The sequence below is a fragment of the Neoarius graeffei genome, chromosome 25 (assembly GCF_027579695.1).
Source record: "Neoarius graeffei isolate fNeoGra1 chromosome 25, fNeoGra1.pri, whole genome shotgun sequence".
NCBI lineage: Eukaryota > Metazoa > Chordata > Actinopteri > Siluriformes > Ariidae > Neoarius > Neoarius graeffei.
The window spans coordinates 25,379,326-25,401,490 of record NC_083593.1 but is presented as its reverse complement, the minus strand read 5'-3'; the positions used below and the strand labels follow the sequence as shown (position 1 = coordinate 25,401,490).

General features: G+C 40.6%; 1 protein-coding gene across 14 annotated transcripts in view; it reads left to right on the top strand.

Annotated features, from left to right (window-relative positions):
• atg10 (ATG10 autophagy related 10 homolog (S. cerevisiae)) overlaps positions 1-22,165 on the top strand; it is a 271,634-nt gene that overhangs the window by 54,057 nt on the left and 195,412 nt on the right. For all 14 annotated transcript variants that reach the window (XR_009651554.1, XM_060908811.1, XM_060908807.1 and 11 more), the window contains exons 2-3: positions 2,335-2,463; positions 2,590-2,700. Coding sequence is in view for 13 of the 14 variants with exons in the window: in XM_060908811.1 (XP_060764794.1) it covers positions 2,335-2,463; positions 2,590-2,700 (240 nt within the window). In the remaining variant the exon portion in view is untranslated. The remainder of the gene's footprint in view (positions 1-2,334; positions 2,464-2,589; positions 2,701-22,165) is intronic.

The following is a 22,165-nucleotide window of genomic DNA, read 5'->3' as shown; positions in this document are numbered from 1 at the left end:
ATATCTAGCATGAATCCCCCCCCATTGAGATCTGTTGTGTTTTCAAAGTGCTCCTTTAAATTTTTTTTTTTAGGTGTGTGTGTGTGTGTTTCATATATATATATATATATATATATATATATATATATATATATATATATATATATAATGTGTGTGTGTGTATATATATATATATATATATATATATATATATATATATATATATATATATATGTATATATATATATGTGTATATATGTATATATATATGTGTATGTGTGTGTGTGTATACACACACACACACATATATATGTATATATATATGTGTGTGTGTATACACACACACACACACACACACACACATTAGCACAATGACTAAATTTCAGAGGGAACTAAATTTCACCACTTTTATGAAATTGAAAGGCCATCTAATTTAAGCTTACCAAAATCTTTCTTTGCAACACAAAAATGACACCTTTTTTCGGGAAAAAAGGCTCCCCAGGGCATGATGTCTAATATATTTTATGTCTGGCTTTCACAACAGATAACACTGAGATGCATCTTAAACAAATAAGCACACATCATTTCAAATTGCAAGAAAGTAAACTTCTCACTTGGAACATGACTAGACTCCATTATAATTGCACCAGTGCCTTTTAACAGCAAGGGCTGCTAGTGAATCTATAAATATGTAACATTACAGTTGTGTTCAAAAAAATAGCAGTACATCAGTTACCTGATGAACCACTGTTATTAGTAGTAGTGATTATTTCTGCATTGCAAATAATTTCCTTGGAGTGGTGTAATAGAAAAACAACAGATCCAACTGTCATGACAAGCATGCTGCTTGTTCTGAGTAATTGACTCATTAATTGAAAGGGGTGTGTTCAAAATAATAGCAGTGTGGAGTTTAATGAGAGAATTCATGAATTCATTTTGTGAAAAAACAGGTGTCATTGATTGCCCTTTATTAAGGAAGAAGGGAAGCAAATGTTTCAATGTTAAAAAATATATATTTCCTTCAGAGTTGCTAAGTAAAATGGGCCCTTCCAAACATTGTTCGGAGGAACAGTGTAATTTGATCAAGAAGTTGATTTGAGAGGGGAAAATGTATAAGGAAGTGCAGCAAAATATAGGATGCTCAGCTAAAATGATCTCAAATGCTTTAAAATGGCAACAAAAACCCGAAACACACGGAAGAAAACAAGCAACTACTGTTAAAATGGATTGAAGTTTAGTCAGAAGAGCAAAGATTCAGCCAATCGCCTCCAGAAAAATAAAAAATGATCTAAAATTATCTGTAAGTACTGTTATTCAGATGTTTGATCGAAGCTAAGCGATCAGCAAGAAGCCCCTGTAAAGCACCGTTGTTGGAAAAAGCGGCATGTGCAAAATTGATTAAAATTTGTCAAGAAAAACATCGATTGGCCCAAAGATAAATGGTGTAACTTGCCTGTGGACTGATGAGAGTAAAAGTGTTTCATTTTGGGTCTAGTGGTCATCAGCAGTATGTCAGATGACCTCTGGGTACTGAATTCAAGCCACAGTACATTGTGAAGACAGTGAAGCATTGTGGTGCAAAAATCATGGTATGGGGATGTTTTTCATATTACGGTGTTGGGTCTATTTATCGTATACCAGAGATCATGGATCAGTTTGAATACATCAGAATACTTGAACAGATTATGTTGCTGTATGCCGAAGAGGAAATGTCCCTGAAATGGGTGTTTCAACAAGACAACGACCCCAAACACACAAGTAAGCGGGCAACATTTTGCTTCCAGATCAAAAGGATTGAGGTAATGGAGTGGCCAGCTCAATCCCCTGACCTCAATCCCGTTGTAAATTTGTGAGGTGACATTAAAAATGCATTTTTTGTAGCAAAACCCAAAAATTCACAGGAACTGTGGAATGTAGTTCATTCATCCTGGGCTGAAATGTCTGTTTATAGGTGCCAGATGTTGGTTGATTTCGGTGCAACGCAGTTGTGCAGCAGTTATCAAAAACAATGGTTATGCAACTAAATATTAGTTCAGTTTGAGATTGAAGAGAAAAATATCAATGCCATTTTTTTTTGGAACAGGTTAATATTCCTTTTCTTTGCTTCCTGTAAAAGTGTAATGCAGACTTGAAATTTGTTAATGTTTCCACTACATTTGAAATATGGAAATAAAAGCTGTTAAAAATAACTTTTTTTTAATGTACTGCTATTTATTTGAACACAACGGTGTTGTCTCACCATTTTAAATGGTCATTTATATGATTTATCCAATAACAATACATCACTGTAATGTGGGAGGATAGGGCAGTTGTGTAAATGATTATTTACATTCTGGCCATTTTTGTCTCTTCCAGATGTCAAGTGGAGAAGAGCCATACATTTCTAGCTACTACTTAGATCAGAAGGCATTCCATCTCTACTGCAAGCTTTTCCTTCAGCACTCAAGTATCATCCGGGATGGATGGAGTTGGGCAGAGGTCAAGGTGTGGTAAATATCCCTTTTCAGAAAGGAATTTTTAAAGCAGGCCTGGAGGATTCAATAACTTGTGAAATGTAAGCTCTTGTCCACTTTGTATGAATAAGGTAACCCTACTCTTTCTCTGATTTAGGGAGATAATGAAGGCTACATAAAAAAGACTGCTATAATACCTGGAAGATTCTGTTCTTTGCTTAACCACAAAGCTGACGATGGGATGAATACTCTAACAGGAACAGATGAGGTAAAATAGGCAGTGCATTTCTGTGTTAATTTAGCTTGCAGATATTAATAGTGTCGGGAGGGCCCATCTTTGGTGATGACATCAAACTGTTTTGAAGCAGGATACCGTCATGTGCACAAATACACTATATGGCCAAAAGTATGTGGGGGGACACCTGGCCATCTCACCCATATGTCAGCCTTCCCCAAAATGTCACTTTTTCAATTACCGTATTTTTCGGACTATAAGTCGCACTTTTTTTCATGGTTCGGCTGGCCATGCGACTTATACTCCGGTGCGACGTATATATATGTTGCATTTTTAAAAATAACTCTCCTTCCAAGATGAACTTTATTCTTAGTTTCTGATGTTATGGTGTTAATGGTCTGAATAACGTTTAATGTTTTTATCTGATATGACGTTAACTGGCAGGTGCACTTTCTGCCTGTTTTCTTCTCTGAGCGGTTTTTTTTTTTTTCCACTAGATGGTTGTTTTTACTACTGTACCTGTCTTTGGAGATGATATACCTATAGCCTACTTGGCCTCTGATTTGATGAAATAAAATTTGACAAAAATGAAGAATGACACTCCTCGATGATGACTACAGCTTTAATAACAAAGACGAAAGAGCCATGGGGCGATAATAAGCCCTACCGGTAAAAATATTCTAAAAGCAAACTGATTAATGCATCAGTAATAGGCTACTAATATAGTTATAATAATAATATAGGCTATTAGTAATAACGATAGTGATAGTATTAAAGATAGTAGTAGATATTTAAAATAATCAGACTAGGCTACTTACAGGGCAAAGGGCGCGTTATCACTGCTCAGCTGTTCGTTTATTAAATAAACAATGCAATCGTGCAGTAACCACGCGTCGCTTATCAGATAGAATCACAAATTCTATGGATAGAATAACCCTTCAAAAAAGTGCGACTTGTAGTCCGGTGCGACGTATACATGTTTTTTTCATCTTCTTAATGCATTTCTTGGCTGATGCGACTTAAACTCCAGAGCGACGTATAGTCCGGAATATACGGTACTCTTCAGTCAGTGGGTCACATTTTGAAATCAATTTACCTGCAATTCCAAATCTAGGACTTCTCTCAGCAGGAACATTTGCCACTATTGGTGCATCATCATCTTTTATAGTTGGCACAGCCTCAGCCTATCTGCTGAATCTGTCTTGTACTACCAAGGCATACCTATATTTGGCCATCATTTTTGTCATGTTAATAAAATCCATCATTAAGTGTCTAAAAGGACCATCTGATGTTAGGCTTGCCCCTTTTTCAGATTATATCTTGCCCACACCGCAGTTTTTCAGGCTCCGCCCTACACGCATGCACTAGTCTGTGTGTATCTTGTACTATTGTAGTCAAGAGGGAGAGCTGGGTGACAACATAATCCTTTTTTACTTTTCCCAACACCCCTGTTATATTTAAGGGCACCTTGTTTTTCCTAAGCCTCTTTTTATATATGGGTGCTGCTTCCTGTGCTTCTATCAGATGTCAAATCTACTAATCATGAAATTTTTCCTCTTCTTTCTTGGCTAGCAATGGTAACTCTAAATTTAGACTTGTTGCCTTTTTAGCAGCTGCACCTGCTGCATTATTACCACGTGTTATTAGTGAGGAATCTGTCTTATGGCCTGCACATTTTACAACGGTAAATTCATTGGTAATTTTTGATAATTTTATTGCCACCAATAATTTTCCTATTGCTTCTGCGTTTCTATTTTGTTCCATCTGCTCTAACAAAACCTCTCTGTGCCCAAATTACTGCATACATGTGACGACCCCCAAACACACAGGATGAATCACATACTTTGCCTTCACCTAATTTACATGCTGCTGTGAGAGCTCTCAATTCTGCTAACTGGGCAGAGGAAGGAAGACTGAGGGATTACAAGATTGAATTTTTAAAATGATCAGTTTCTGCATAATACCTAGCTGCAGCATATCCTGCCAAGTTTCCCATTTCCTCTTGTCATAGTAGCCATCTACAAACATGTTGAGATAAGGTTCTGTTTGCAGGTCATCTCTTGGTTTCAAAGCTTTTTACACTAATTTCAGTCATGAGGTGAACCATCTTCTGGTGTCACCATTCTCTCAGCCAGGTTTACCCTTTTGCACCTGTGGATTGTGAGCTCTGGGGCAGATAAAATGACCTTGTGCATCATGCACAAAACTTGTCCCAGTAATTGGAGCATGTGAAACATGTCAAGTGTATAACTCAGCTTTGTGTCCATCATAATAATGGTTGCCTTTTCATATGCTTAATCAGCAGCAGCCAATAGCTGGTAGCAAGGTGGCATACCCTTTTCTACCTTATCTATTTGAGCACTAAAGTGTGCAATGGGTTCTTTAGGCCAAGTTTACATTAGACCGTATCTATCTCGTTTTCTTCGCGGATGCACTGTCCGTTCACATTAAAACGCCGGGAAACGGGAATCCGCCAGAGCCCACGTATTCAATCCAGTTCATGTCTGGTCTGGTGCTGTGTAAACATTGAGAATACGTGGATACGCTGTGCTGAGCTCTAGCTGACGTCGTCATTGGACAACGTCACTGTGACATTCACCTTCCTGATTCGCTGGCGTTGGGATCACACACACAGCGGCTCAGTCCCAAATCACTGCTCGTGCGCTTCACTCGCGCGCTCTGTGAGCTATGCAGGGCTGGAGTGCGCATCATCCAGAGGGCACTCGTTGTTCAGGGCGGAGTGATTTGGAGCGCAGGATGAAGTGCTGAGCCGCACTGAGGTTTATTTACACATTTCATCCTCCTTCAGGTGCTTAAACTCAGTGAGAACATGAACATCACAGCTAGGTGTGTTTATTTGCTGGGGAAGGTGTTCGCTTGCCATCCTTCCACTTGCAAGTGGTGAGTGACTTGCGCATGCCCGATATGCACTGGGATCATGTGACGTGCCGTCTAATTAGTCATGTGATTAGCGTATCCGTGTATTGGCGTTGCTGTGTGCACGCGAATCGTGTATTGGCGTTGCTGTGTGTACGCGAATCATTTTAAAAACGTTAATCTGATGATCCGCTGATTCAAAATAATGTAAACAGGGCCTTAGTCCCCTCTGCAGCTTGGGTAAGAACAGCATTCACATAGCCCTTCTTTGCTGCAAAAAACAAATGAAAACATTTTGAATAATCTGGATTTGCTAGTGTGTGAGCTGAACACAAATCTGCCTTAAGACCTATAAACACTTATTCTGCTTCATCTGTCCATTTTAATTCACCCTACAAATTAGTCTGTCCTGCTTCTTAGATCATCTTTCTCGTTGGAGTTACAGTGGTGCTTGAACGTTTGTGAACCCTTTAGAATTTTCTATATTTCTGCATAAATATGACCTAAAACGTCATCAGATTTTCACGTCCTAAAAGTAGATAAAGAGAACCCAGTTAAACAAATGAAGCAAAAATATTATACTTGATCATTTATTTATTGAGCAAAATGATCCAATATTACATATCTGTGAGTGGCAAAAGTATGTGAACCTTTGCTTTCAGTATCTGGTGTGACCCCTTTGTGCAGCAGTATCTGCAACTAAATGTTTCCAGTAACTGTTGATCAGTCCTGCACACTGGCTTGGAGGAATTTTAGCCCATTTCTCCATACAGAACAGCTTCAACTCTGGGATGTTAGTGGGTTTCCTCACATGAACTGCTCGCTTCAGGTCCTTCCACAACATTTCAATTGGATTAGGGTCAGGACTTTGACTTGGCCTTTCCAAAACATGAACTTTCTTCTTCTTTAACCATTCTTTGGTAGAACGACTTGTGTGCTTGTGGGTCATTGTCTTACTGCATGACCCACCTTCTCTTGAGATTCAGTTCATGGACAGATGTCCTGAAATTTTCCTTTAGTATTCGCTGGTATAATTCAGAATTCATTGTTCTATCAATGATGGCAAGCCGTCCTGGCCCAGATGCAGCAAAACAGGCCCAAACCATGATACTACCACCACCATGTTTCACAGATGGGATAAGGTTCTTTTATCCTGGAATACAGTGCTTTTCCTTTCTTCAAACATAATGCTTCTCATTTAAACCAGAAAGTTCTATTTTGGTCTCATCTGTCCACAAAACATTTTTCCAATAGCCTTCTGGCTTGTCCACGTGACCTTTAGCAAACTGCAGATGAGCAGCAATGTTGTTTTTGGAGAGCAGTGGCTTTCTCCTTGCAACCCTGCCATGCACACCATTGTTGTTCAGTGTTCTCCTGATGGTGGACCTCGATGACTATTACACGCCTTGCTCTTGGCTTGATCTTTGTTGGTTGACCACTCCTGGGGAGGGTAACAGTGGTCTTGAATTTCCTCCATTTGTACACAATCTGTCTGACTGTGGATTGGTGGAGTCCAAACTCTTTAGAGATGGTTTGGAACCTTTTCCAGCCTGATGAGTATCAACAACGCTTTTTCTGAGGTCCTCAGAAATCTCCTTTGTTCGTGCCATGATACACTTCCACAAACATGTGTTGTGAAGATCAAACTTTGATAGATCCCTGTTCTTTAAATAAAATGGGGTGCGCGCTCACACCGGATTGTCATCCCATTGATTTGAAAACACCTGACTCTAATTTCACCTTCAAATTAACTGCTAATCCTAGAGGTTCACATACTTTTGCCACTCACATATATGCAATATTGAAACATTTCCCTCAATAAATAAATGACCAAGTATAATATTTTTGTCTCATTTGTTTAACTAGGTTCTCTTTATCTACTTTTAGGACATGTGTGAAAATCTGATGACGTTTTAGGTCATATTTATGCAGAAATATAGAAAATTCTAAAGGGTTCACAAACTTTCAGACACCACTGTACCATAAATGCAAAGTCACATGTCCACTGTTGGCTGTACCCTGCCATGTCCAAGAATGACTGGCAATATTTCACCTACATTCCTGGGTTTTGGCGTTTCATTCGTAGCTTTTATGGTCCGGTCTTGAAATTAACTCTTGTACTGTTTTACTCAGCTCAGAGCCGCAACCTACTCTGTTACACAATTACTCTGCAATTTTGCTCTCAGTCCAAATTTTACACACTAAACTCAAAATAGAGCAAAATTAACTATTTTTGAGGAAAATACTTTTACTCTGGAAAAACTGCTCAGTCATTTTTCCTGTGTATGCACTACAGCACACGCATATCAACCGATCTGCTCATAATAAATCGAAGAAATATTTACTTGAGTTGCTCTTTGGCTGGATTGAGTCAAAGTGTGTGTGTGTGTGTGTGTGTATACTAGTGCATCTCAAAAAATTAGAATATTGTGAAAAAGTTCAATATTTTCCATCAGTTATTTAAGAAAGTGAAAATGTTATACATTATAGACCCATTACACATATAAACTAAAATGTTTCAAGCATTTTTCTATTTTAATTTTAATCAGTATGGCATATAGTACAAAAACAAAAAAACATCTCAATATTAGAATATTTCATTTCGAGTTTGAGTAAAACAGCATGAACACAGTGTATCTCTCGGTCTAGTTCAGTACACACAACCACAATCATGGGGAAGACTGCTGACTTGACTGTTGTCCAGAAGATGATCACTGATGCCCTCCACAAGGAGGGTAAGCCACAAAAGGTTATTGCTGAAAAGGGTAGCTGGAAAAGGTGCACAAGCAACAGGGATGGCCGCCATCACTTGACAGTGGTGATCCATTAGGAAGTTGATGGAGGGGTGGAGGTGTTGATGGTTGACTTGATGGTGCTCCTGAGCAGACAACGGATGGGTCGGGGGGGGATGAACAGTGGACACAGAATCAAATCTATTAAACAGATTTAATTAATTGGCCTTATCTACACCACCCTCAGCCACTCTGCCACCTGTCAGTCTGAAGCCAGTGCTGGTCTTCATGCCAATCCATACCTCTCCTATTATTCTGCTGGAGTTTTCGCTCCAGTTTACTCCTGTACTTCTCCTTAGCCTCCTTAATCTTCACTTTCAGCTCTGCCTGCATAGTCTTCAACTCATCCCTATTGCCAGCTCTAAAAGACCTCTTCTTGGCATTGAGAATATCCTTTATGTCCATTGTTACCCATGGTTTGAAATTTGAATAACAAATGACTGTCCTTTCTGAGACAGTGCAGTCCACACAGAAGTTTATGTAATCTGTAACGCACTCATTGAGCCCATAAATGCCCTGTCTGTGTGTGTCACATAATGCCTGCCAGTCCATAGTCTCAAAACAGTCTTGAAGTGTCTCATAGGCCTCCCGTAACCACCATCTCACTGTCCTTGTGTTTGCAGGCTGTTTTTTTCAGTAGGGGTTGCGTAGCAGGGATTAAGGAGAACTACATTATGGCTGACCTACCCAGGGGGGAACAGCTGTATGCATCCTTAATTTTGGTATACAACAGGTCCAAGGTCTTCTCCTGTCTGGTGGGACAGTTTACATACTGGATGAAGTTGAACAGTGTTTTGTCCATATTGACATGGTTAAAGTCACCTGAAATTATAATGGGGGCATTTGGGTGTTTAGTTTGGCATCCAGCTGTGGTGGTGTGAATGACCTCACATGCTGACATTGGGTTGGCTGAGGGTGGGACATAAACAGCCATGATGGCATGAGACATTTCCCTGGGTAAATAATATGAACGGAGTCCTACAGTGAACAGTTTGATGTCCAGGCAGCAAATCCTTTCCTTGGTCATAATGTGATCCAGGATTGCACCTTCTGTTATTAACAACAGCAGCAAGCCCTTTGCGCTTTCTGTGCTTTCTCTGTCCACCCACACATTCTGAAAGCCCTTGATGGAAACCTTGTGGTCGGGGATATCCTGTTGTAACCATGATTCTGTAAAACACATGATGCTACACTGCTTGAACTCCCTTTGACGCCTGGCTAGTGCCGTTAGTGCTTCCATTTTGTTAGCCAGTGACTGCACGTTACCTACGATTAAAGTGGGGAGATGTGGCTTGTATCTCATTCTTTCCTTCCGTGCCTCATCCTTTCACTGTCTTCTCTTCCTCCTCCTCCCTTTATCACGTTGTTCCCAAAATTATCTCCTAATGTTCTTGGCCATTTGGTGAGTACAATCCGATGCAATTCCACTGAGTGGCCAAAGAGAAATCAACTAATCCCAACTGTAAACAATGGAGCCATTACGTTGCTGTCCCTTAGCGGTATTGGAGATTCCATTAAGAAATGAAGTAGGGGGTGCAAAGAAGGAAGTAAGGGGTGGAGCAATACATGTGATAGCCAGGCCCGGCGCTAGGGCTGAACGATCTATCGTTTTCGACCGAAAATCGCGATCTCAGACAACACGATTTTGGGATCGTCAAAGCCGCGGTTTTTCTCAGTGCTTCTAAACTGACCCATGTTTTGTTTCGTCAATAAATTGTCCTCATTTTTTACACTACAGACAAAAAAAATTACGTTCAGGAAAGCCTTGTGGCACTCAGTGTGAAAGAATTTTGTGAATATCTCCTTCCGTTTTCGTGTAAATCCCCGTTGTTTGGAGGGAGCACTGTGAGGAAAAAGTGCGCTTTCTCTGTCTCTGAGCGTGGGGGAGGGGCTGCTCTCTCTCTCTCTCTCTCTCTCTCTCTCTCTCTCTCTCTCTCTCTCTCTCTCTCTCTCTCTCTCACACAGGAGGGAGGGGCCCTACAATAGCGACTGCTACGCGCACTGCATCACTCTTATTTCCCACAGGGGAATTGTTGGCTCTAGTTATAATTTATAATGCTTATATACATTCTTTTACAAAAGTGCAATATTTTGATGCTGCTGAGCCATTGATCAACCTTTTTTTATGTCTGATATGTTGTAGATGGGAAAAGTAAAAGAAGCAAAAGTTTACTTAAGATGGTTCTCTTTTTATTTTTATTTTAAGTTATTATAACTTGTTCCTCAGGCACTCAATGTTAATAAACAGGCCTACATTTGAAATCTGTTAACCTCAGTTTTCATTCTTGCATTAGCTTTATGGAATTCATTGTATTAATTAATTTGCACTGAAACTTTATTTAAAGAAAAAAAATCGTGGTTGAAATCGAAATCGCAATATCTGCCAGAAAAATCGCAATTCAATTTTTTTCTTAAAATCGTTCAGCCCTACCCGGCGCAGTGGGGGAGAGTGTGGACCCCTTCTTGCTGGGGGGTCTGAGGGGCCTCCCCCCAAAAATCTAAAAATTTTTAGATGCTCTCTGGTGCATTCTAGGCCCCATTTTCACTGCTGTTAATGACCATTTTTATTGCTATTGAATGAATTAACCCTTTATTATCACTGTACCAGTGAACTTGACCAACCTGTCCTTACATACACACAATTGACAGAGGGGGAGTAGACAGGACAGGAAGACAGGGAAAAAAGAAAATTACAGAGTAACAAAAGGAAAGGAGAGGAAAAAAAAAGTGACACCCCCCCCCCCACCCTATGCTCCTGTGAGGAGTACAGTGTGGGAGCATTAAAAAAAACCTCAGCACATAAGCACACAAAAAAAACACAAGTACACTTTTTACAACATGAAAACCACATAAGCACAAAATAACACAAGTACACATTACAACATGAAAACACGGGACTTTTGGGGGGGGGCGATCAGGGGTGGTTGGGGGGGAGGGGAGGAGGTAGAGGTAACCCAGCGCAAGCAAGCAGCTGTCTGCTCCTGCAGCCATGAAGGCGCTGGTCACGCACCTGCTTGTCACACTGGGGGTGAAAGCGGCGATCATGGGAAGTGGGGGAAGGAATATGAGAGAGTCTAACAGCAGTGTTCTCCAGGGGAACTGTTGTCCCAGCAACGGCCTTGACCAAGGCCAGTGCTGGCTAGGGAGCCGAAATAGGTAAGATTGGAATTTGTTTGGTCTTAGTGAGCAGACGCATTCTTTTGCACGCCTACACTGCATGTCCACTATGTCCATCTTGATCTCCAAAACGATCTAATTTCTATTGCAAAGCCGAAAGCTTCTCCAAGATATTATCCACGTTGCGGTTCAAGTTCTGAATAGCCACAGTCTGAGTGCCGACAGTTCTGCCCACCGCTTCAATCATGTCAGGCAGCTTTATGGGGCTTTGGACAGCTGTCACCGTTTTCTGATTTCCTCGATAAACCAGAGCAATGCCTAATCCAATCAGCAAAAGTCCTGTAATCATGGTTCCGAATAGGTAGATGTCTTCAATGTCCTCCACAGAAAGAACCACCAAGCACATGACCCGCCACTTCTCCCATACGTCCATCATGTCAGCTGGCTGTGAATGTTCCAGCAGGACAGGCTGGTTCCCCCGAACCTAGGCTTCTCGTCGAGAAGATTGTCAATTGCGTGAAGAGACCAGTTTATCGATTCCATGGTTTTTAGTTCGGAGAGCAATGCGGAGAGAGTCTCTCAGAAATAGACACTAGACAGACGAGACAGCAGAAGCAGGAAAGATAAGGGAAGGGAGAGGGAGAGAATGCGACCGCCTTCCGCGAGAGCACGGAGAGAAATAATTGTGTGGGTGTTTTCAGTTTGTGCATGAAACTGAGTGTATGGCATAACATAATCCAAAATAATAACATGCTAGTGTAATTAATAGCCTACACATGCAGTTGGAATGTTAGCCAGTAAAACATGAATTTTTAACTGAACCAGTGTGGTTGAAATAAATATATTAGTATTAAACTAACCTGCAGAGAGGAAAAAGGCTTAATTATTTATATTTATTAATAATAAATATAATGCCACATCACTAAAGCATAGAGTCCGTGTGTGTGTGTGTGTGTGTGTGTGTGTGTGTATATATGTCCGTCTCAGAAACTGGTCTCTCATTTGGGACATTATGGTCAAAAAAAAAAGTTCTAATTTTACTATTTTTTTTGCATTTACCGGACAATGTTTCTTTTGTCATGTTTAATAAGAATAAAGATAGTATGTTGCTTTATCTGGCCTCCACTGTGGAAAACGTTTTTGATTACAATTCAAATGCTTTTGTAAAATTGATTTACATATAAAATAACTACATCATGAAGAATTAAAGTCCCTCCTTCACAGATGAGGTGAAAATATTGAATAAATTTCCTCTTTTTGATTGCTTGGGTTAAAAATGCCAAGTTATGATGATTGAATTGATTATTCACTTAAATATGAATAATATGATAGTTTGGGTATTTGATATGGCGAAATAGGACACAATGGAAAAATGAAGAACACACCGGGAAGATGAGAATAACGGCAGTGGTAAAAGAACAGCGACTGTGCCGGCTGAAGGTCGCGCGGGTCTCTGCTGCGGTGCGCGAGCAACGGGACATCACTACCGCACCGGATGGAGCGGGGGCGGGGCAAAATGACTGGCCGTAGATTCTATCAAAAGTTTTATCTAAATTGACCATGGTTGCAAAATATTGGCCAAAAATACGCAAACACTATGAAATATGAAAGTAAGATGAAAAAGAAACATTCTATTGCCTTATACTGCAAGACTAAAACAAAGTAAAACTGTCAAAAATCACCTTTTCAGTGATGACGTCTGAAAAGCACCCGTGCAACAGAAAGACCGCAAATGGAAGCACGATCAACTTCTAACTGCTGGAGTGGAAAATTCCATTCTACACATGCAAATTGTTAATGTGTATCCTTCCCCGCACACAAATAACATGCTACAGTAAAAAATAGACCACAACTCATTTTATAGCTCAGAAATTCATACAAGACCAGCTACCATTGTAACATATTCTGTAAGAAACATATTCTATACCTAACTTTTCAGCTTTTGTTTTAAAAAACAAAATCACAGATTTATAACTAAATTTTTATATGGCGTAGTGATTTTAAGTTACTACTTTTGGTGAGTTAGTGACCTTGACCCTTAAGCTTTCCGTTTAGATCAAAACACACAATCGTATTGGTTTTGGGTATGCGGAAAATGGAGTTACGACGGTGATCAAATATTTTGCATGATGTTTTATTACGGTTATGATTATTCTGTGAGCGCATCCATCCTTAGGTTTATAAAGTTACAACTTTAAAATACAATTGGTGATAACTGTAGACTTTTCAGTGGACTACAACCTTTTTAAGGGAATGCAATGTAGTCAACCATTTATGATGACCCAGATCAAGCTGCCATTTTTCCACAAATTTGCAGAATTTTTGCCAAATTCTGAATATTCACATCAAAGATTGTTTTATCTGTATTATTTCTTTCATCATTTTATTTCAAATTAGAACCAACATCACCATTCAAAATTGTATAGTTTATTGACTGTGAGTATAGTGTGTGTGTGTGTGTGTGTGTGTGTGTGTGTGTGTGTGTGAGAAAACTAGAAGTAGCATGATTAAAGCAGGGAAAGCTGTTCAGAGGGGTCAGGCTCTGTTCAGAGAACAGAATATGTATTTGCCCCTTTCACATACTCCACAATCCACTGTGCAGTTGGGAACCTTCTGGTGGCCAGGCCCAGGCTGGTGACGATGGTACAAAAACCAATACTGGGCTAAAGAATCAATTTCGATGTTCAAATTCCGGACGTTCAAATATTATTGCCAGTTTACTTAGTCTCACAGAATTTTTTTCAATACTACTCAATGATTGCACATTTATAATTTGTCATCAGTATAAATGTACACTGTTAATGTGGTTGGCCAGATTTATAGGGCTGAGTAGTTGGAACATGTATTTTGTGTAAACAGTGCACAGAGTGAAAGTGAAAGGGCTTTATAGTTGGTAATATAAGGATGACCGATTTAAAATCTTCTGTGCTGACAAAAAATACTATGGAAATAATCTAGCTTCTAGCGGTGATGAGGGGCCCTCGTACCTCCAGTTCCGTGACCTGTCGCATGTTTTCATCGTACAATGCACACGCATCTGAGATGTGAAACAAAAGCCTGGGTATCTGATGTGTGTGCCACCAGTGATGAGTTTTTAGGCAATGGAGTCATTACTGTCCAGGTCCAAATAGTGGTGCTATACCAGAGGGTCACTTTGAGCATGTGGATATGATCAGAAGTATTATATCCTATTGAGGTATTTCACCTGACGTCACAGGGTCACGTGATGCCCCGGTGTCCGCCATTTTGAACGTCAAGCTAGCTAATGTCAACAACAGTAACTGGTATGTTACTGTAGCAATGTTTACGTTCAGTCATTTGGATGACTGTTAAAACCTTTCAGTCTCAAGTTTTTCCTTTACTGGATTTACTAGTTTACTGAGCTAGCGAGCTCGGGTAGGCTGGGAGCGAGCGCGCTAGCTCGGGCAGGCTGGGAGCGAGCGCGCTAGCTCGGGCAGGCTGGGAGCGAGCGCGCTAGCTCGGGCAGGCCGGCAGGCTAGCTCCCAGCCTGCCCGAGCTAGCGTGCTCGCTCCCAGCCTGCGCGAGCTAGCGCGCTCGCTCCCAGCCTGCACGAGCTAGCGCGCTCGCTCCCAGCCTGCCCGAGCGCGCTAGCTCAGTAAACTAGTAAATCCAGTAAAGGAAAAACTTGAGACTGAAAGGTTTTAACAGTCATCCAAATGACTGAACGTAAACATTGCTACAGTAACATACCAGCTATGATGTTGTTGACATTAGCTAGTGCTAACAGCTAGTTGCTAATACACTGCTACAACTACACCGACCCTAATAATACAGTTCTTGGTCATTGCCTGGTAACAGCAAATTTATAACGGGCCATGTCTCAACAGACTAAGAAGTTATTTCAATGACATTTAATAACATTTTTGTTTATCCTAAGGACCGAAAGTAAATTAAAATGTGAACAAACCTTAGCTGTAATAAGATGGCGACCACCGGCTCCAGGGATGACCCGCTGATGTAGGCATGTTACCCAGCCTGACACAAAATATTTGTTGGCATCCAAACTCTTGTATGCTTTCAGATCAATACCTGTGTATGGCGATGGGTTTTTAACGACATAGGTATACAGATCATGTAGGCCGAAGTCAGGTAAAGACGAGGGCTTCGTGTACTTCCGTACGTCAGTGAACAATCCTGGTGGAAGCAGGTAAACGTCGTTCTCTAAGCCTGCTAACCTCAATTTTTGCAAATACCTCTCCCTCTGCTCGCCCTGTAAATGCCCTACATCGCTGGATAGTGAAGGTGTTTTCTGCATTTCGCTCCTTTTTCTTTTATGTTTTTCGTTTGTTGCCTTCCTCGCATTCAAACTGATTCGAGCCGTGCCGTCCAAAATGGCAGCATCACATGACTTGGTCACGTGGGTGAAATACCTCAATAGCCTGTGAAGTTTGAGCCATATCCCGCAATGCATGGTGAATTCATGACACTTCCTGTTTGCATGGCGTAATATATACATTTATTGGTTCGGCATTTCAACATCTTGCAAGATATTGCAAATCCCTTTGCAATACAATTGGCTAATACAATGTACATTACAATTTTGTTAACTTTGGGGCACCACACATCTACCATTTTTGACACAAACAGGTGAAACTATATACCAGGCAGAAGTCTCAATGATGTGGGGGTGGTATGGAGTCCCCTAAACACACCTGGGACCAAGCCTCTATCCCTGAATAGCAGTTGGCCAGGACTGATACAGTGGGGCAAAAAAGTATTTAGTCAGCCACCAATTGTGCAAGTTCTCCCACTTAAAAAGATGAGAGAGGCCTGTAATCTTCATCATAGGTACACTTCAACTATGAGAGACAGAATGGGGGGAAAGAATCCAGGAAATCACATTGTAGGATTTTTAATGAATTAATTGGTAAATTCCTCAGTAAAATAAGTATTTGGTCACCTACAAACAAGCAAGATTTCTGGCTTTCACAGACCTGTAACTTCTTCTTTAAGAGGCTCCTCTGTCCTCCACTCGTTACCTGTATTAATGGCACCTGTTTGAACTCGTTATCAGTATAAAAGACACCTGTCTACAACCTCAAACAGCCACACTCCAAACTCTACTATGGCCAAGACCAAAGAGCTGTCAAAGGACACCAGAAACAAAATTGTAGACCTGCACCAGGCTGGGAAGACTGAATCTGCAATAGGTAAGCAGCTTGGTGTGAAGAAATCAACTGTGGGAGCAATTATTAGAAAATGGAAGGCATACAAGACCACTGATAATCTCCCTCGATCTGGGGCTCCACGCAAGATCTCACCCTGTGGGGTCAAAATGATCACAAGAATGGTGAGCAAAAATCCCAGAACCACATGGGGGGACCTAGTGAATGACCTGCAGAGAGCTGGGACCAAAGTAACAAAGGCTACCATCAGTAACACACTACGCCGCCAGGGACTCAAATCCTGCAGTGCCAGATGTGTCCCCCTGCTTAAGCCGGTACATGTCCAGGCCCATCTGAAGTTTGCTAGAGAGCATTTGGATGATCCAGCAGAGGATTGGGAGAATGTCATATGGTCAGATGAAACCAAAATACAACTTTTTGGTAAAAACTCAACTTGTCGTGTTTGGGGGAGAAAGAATGTTGAGTTGCATCCAAAGAACACCATACCTACTGTGAAGCATGGGGGTGTAAACATCATGCTTTGGGGCTGTTTTTCTGCAATGGGACCAGGACGACTGATCCGTGTAAAGGAAAGTATGAATGGGGCCATGTATCGTGAGATTTTGAGTGAAAACTTCCTTCCATCAGCAAGGGCATTGAAGATGAAACATGGCTGGGTCTTTCAGCATGACAATGATCCCAAACACACCGCCCGGGCAACGAAGGAGTGGCTTCATAAGAAGCATTTCAAGGTCCTGGAGTGGCCTAGCCAGTCTCCAGATCTCAACCCCATAGAAAATCTTTGGAGGGAGTTGAAAGTCCGTGTTGCCCAGCGACAGCCCCAAAACATCACTGCTCTAGAGGAGATCTGCATGGAGGAATGGGCCAAAATACCAGCAACAGTGTGTGAAAATCTTGTGAAGACTTACAGAAAACGTTTGACCTCTGTCATTGCCAACAAAGGGTATATAACAAAGTACTGAGATGAACTTTTGTTCTTGACCAAATACTTATTTTCCACCATAATTTGCAAATAAATTCTTTAAAAATCAGACAATGTGATTTTCTGGGTTTTTTTTTCTCATTTTGTCTCTCATAGTTGAAGTGTACCTATGATGAAAATTACAGGCCTCTCTCATCTTTTTAAGTGGGAGAACTTGCACAATTGGTGACTGACTAAATACTTTTTTGCCCCACTGTATGTGTACCAATGTTCATGAGTTTGAGGTTTTTTTAGGCAATGAAATCATTACTGTCCAGGTCCAAATGGTGGTGCTATACCAGAGGGTCAATTTGGGCATGTGGGTATCATCAGAACAATCATATCCTATAACCTGTGAAGTTTGAGCCATATCAGGCAATGCATGTTGAATTTGACATATTTCCTGTTTGGGTGGCATAACATAAATTTCTTTCGTCATTTCAACATCTTGCAAATCCGTTTGCAATTTAAAATCAGCAACATCTTGAATTCACATATACCAAATATGGCATGAATCCAACAAACTGCCTAGGAGGAGTACGTGAAAATGTAACGCGTGTCAAAATGTAAAAACCAAAAATATCTCACTTCCTGTTGAGTATGGCTGATGCAATGTCTATATTGAAATTTTGTTTGTCTTTGGGCACCCCACACACTGACAAAATTTGATATGGACAGGTGAAACTATATACTGGTCAGAAGTCGCTGTCATGGGGGGTGCTACGGAGTCCCACAGACGCACCAGGGGCCAAGCTTCTATCCCTGAGTAGTGGTGGCCAGGATGGATGTGTGTACCAAATTTCATGTGCTTGAATTTATCGGCAGTGGAGTCAATACTGTCCAGGTCCGAATGGTGCCGCTATACCAGAGGGTCAATTTGGGCATGTGGATATCATCAGAACCATTTATATCCTATAACCTGTGAAGTTTGAGCTATATCAGGCGATGCGTCTATACCAGAGGGTCGCTTTGGGCATGTGGATATCATCAGAACCATGATATCCTTTAACCTGTGAAGTTTGAGCCGTATCAGGCAATGCATGGTGAATTTATGACACGCTTCCTGTTTGTGTGGCCTAACATATAAATTTGTTTTGCCATTTCAACAGCTTGCAAGGTGTCGCAAATCCCTTCACAATTTAACATCTGCAACATCTTGACATCACGTATCCCAAATATAGCATGAATTCAACAACCCCCCTTGGAGGAGTATGTTAAAATGTGTAATGTGAAAATGCACAAAACCAAAAATATCTCATTTCCTGTTGAATGTCTTATGCAATGTACGTTGCAATTTTGTTTGTCTCGGGGCACTCCACACACCTACCAAATTTGACATGGATAGGTTAAACTATATACTGGAGAGGTGTCTCAATGTCATATGGTGGCGCTATGGAATCCCCTGAAGACACCTGGGGTCAAGCCCCTATCGCTAAGTAGCAGTGCGCATGACTGATGTGTGGACCAAATTTCATAACTTTTCGGCCATGGGAACCACCTCCAAAATGGCAAAGTGTTGAAGAAGAAACAGCCATTGGTGGTGATGAGGGGCCCTCGCACCTCCAGGTCCATGACCCGTCACATTTTGCTCATCAAACAATGCACATGCAGCTGAGATGTGAAACAAAAGCCTGGGCATGTAATATATGCGCCACCTGTGATGAATTTTTCAGATTCATCAAAATGTAACACGTTTTGGCAATGAAATCATTACTGTCCAGGTCCAAATGGTGGCGCTATACCAGAGGGTGACTTTGTCAAGTAACTTTTTATTTATACCCGAAGGTAAACTTGTTTTGCAGTGAAGTGAGTCAGCTTTCTCTTCCACACACGGCAAACATCTAACATAAAACATAGCGTGATAAACAGAAACATATAAAAAAAAGCATGATGGTAACTATGTGACATAAAACACAACATAAAAACATAAACACGTAAAACCCCACATGAAACTAAGACTTATTAAAAAGGCTTATGGCAGCAGGAACAAAACTGTTTTTATAACTCTTGGTTTTACATTGTGGTACTTTTATATCTACGTCCTGACAGGAGAGGCTGGAACTCCTTAATGTAGTGGGTGAGAGGTGTCCTTTAAAATTGATCCAGAGATCCGCTGTACCTCTCTGGAGTACAGTGATTCTGGATTTAACTGCATCTCTCCTGTCAGCTTACTGGACCACTTCACTATTTAGTTCAGGCACCTCTTATTTTAGACGACAGATTACCAAACCAAGACACCAAGCAGAAAGATAAAGCCGATTCAATAAAAGCATGATGAAACAGGGTCAGCAGTCTTGTCAATGTGAAATGACGACAGTTTCCTGGGGCAAAACAGACGCTGGTTCCCCTTTTTATATACAGCTTCACAGTTTGCTTCAAAAGTCAGTTTACTATCAATGACTGTGCCAAGATAATTATGTCTCAATACATTATACTGTCCATTTGTACATGTGCATATCATCAAAACCATTATATCCTATAACCTGTGAAGTTTGAGCCGCATCAGGCAATGCATGGTGAATTTATGACACACTTCCTGTTTGTGTGGTGTAACGTATAAATTTAATGTTTCACTATTTCAACATCTTGCAAGATATCTCAAATCCCTTCACAACTCAGTCAGCAACATCTTAACATAATGTACAAAAAATATGGCATGAACGCACCAGAGTGCCTTGGAGGAGGCTGTCAAAATGCACAAAACCAAAAATAACTCGCTTCCTGTTGAGGATGACTAATAGAATGAATACTGCAATTTTGTTCATCTTGGGGCACCCCACACACCTCCCAAATTTGACATGGATAGGTGAAACTATATATCGGGCAGAAGTGTCAATGTCATGTGGGGGCGCTATGGAGCCTCACGTGCAACCCCTGGGCAACGACTCTATCCCTGAGTAATAGTGGCCTTTACTGATGTGTGTGCCAAATCTCATGAATCAGTTTTAGGCAATGGAATCATTACTGTCCAGTTCCATATGGTGGTGTTATTCTAGAGGGTCAGATTGGGAATGTGGAGGTCATCAAAACCATTATATCCTATAACCTGTGAAGTTTTAGCCATATCAGGCAATGCATGGTGAATTTATGTTAAACTTCCTGTTTTTGTGGCGTAATGTATAAATTTTTTGGTTCGCCATTTCAACATCATGCAAGATATTGCAAATCCCTTCGCAATTTAACATCTGCAACATCTTGACATCACGTATACCAAATATGGGATGAATCCAACAAACCCCTTAGGAGGAGTATGTTAAAATGTAAGGCATGCCAAAACGCACAAAACCAAAAATATCTCACTTCCTGTTGTGTATGGCTAATGTAATGCATATTGCAATTTTGTTTGTTGAGGGACACTCCACACACCTACCACATTTTTTTTTTTTAGAAATATGTTTATTGGTTTTCACTTTAGAAAAAACACACAACCAAACATAACACACAACCACAACAACAACACGGCTCAGCTACAAGCACAAAACAATAATTATTACAAAAACATAGTTATGACAGTTACACAGCATCAAGCAATTTCCTATTACCTTTCAAAAAATCCTTGTAACATAATATCAGACACATCCGGGTCTAAAAAATTCAGATATGGTTCCCAAACCTTAAAGAACTGGTTTGACTTTGAGTGTATTACACATGTAAGATATTCTAAAGGTACCATGCCAAACAATACATCATGCCAACCCTTAATAGTAGGCACCTTATCACTGATCCATTGCAATAGAATATTTTTTCTAGCTGCATATGTTAGAATACAGTAAAGTCTCTGATTCCTTGACATCACAAATCTGCCTGGAAGACCCATAATAAGAGACATAGGTTCCATTTCTACCCTCACACCCAGTATCTTTTCCATTTCCGTTACAACATCTGGCCAATAGCTCTGCAGTTTATGACATGACCATAGGCAATGAGTTAAAGTACCAATCTCTGTTTTACATTTAAGGCACATTGGTGACAAAGTGTGATTAAACATATGTCTGCGGTTAGGAGATATGTGCATTCTATGTAAAATCTTGAACTGTATTGATTTAGCCCGGTTACAAACTGAAATTGCTTTAGCATAGGTCCACATATCATGCCATTCATTATCTCTTATTGTAACAGAGAGCTCAGTCTCCCATTTTTCTCTAAGCTCCTGTAGGCCTACAGCTGGTAGTGTGCGCAGAGCTCCATAAAGTAGTCTAATAGACATCCTCCCATATGTTCCAAACAGCACTCTCTCCAGGGGAGATGTTTCACAGTTATCAGTGAGAGTTGTACTTTGTAATATATAGTGTCTTATCTGTAAATAACGGAAAAAATGCTGTCTGGGAATATTGTATTTCTCAACCAGTTGACTAAATGTCATTATCGTCTTATTAGAGAATAGATCATTTAACATATATATATGCCATAGCCACTCCAAAGCTTAAAGCCAGCATCCATCAATCCTGGTTGGAAATCAGGATTGTTCAAGATGGGGGTGTAAATTGATGTTAGTTTTGACCTTCCTTCAAGCCTGCGGGCTAGTCGCCATGCCTTAATTGTATTGAGGGTGATAATATTATCACAGAGTGATTTAATTGTTTTAAAGTTTTTGATGAACAACA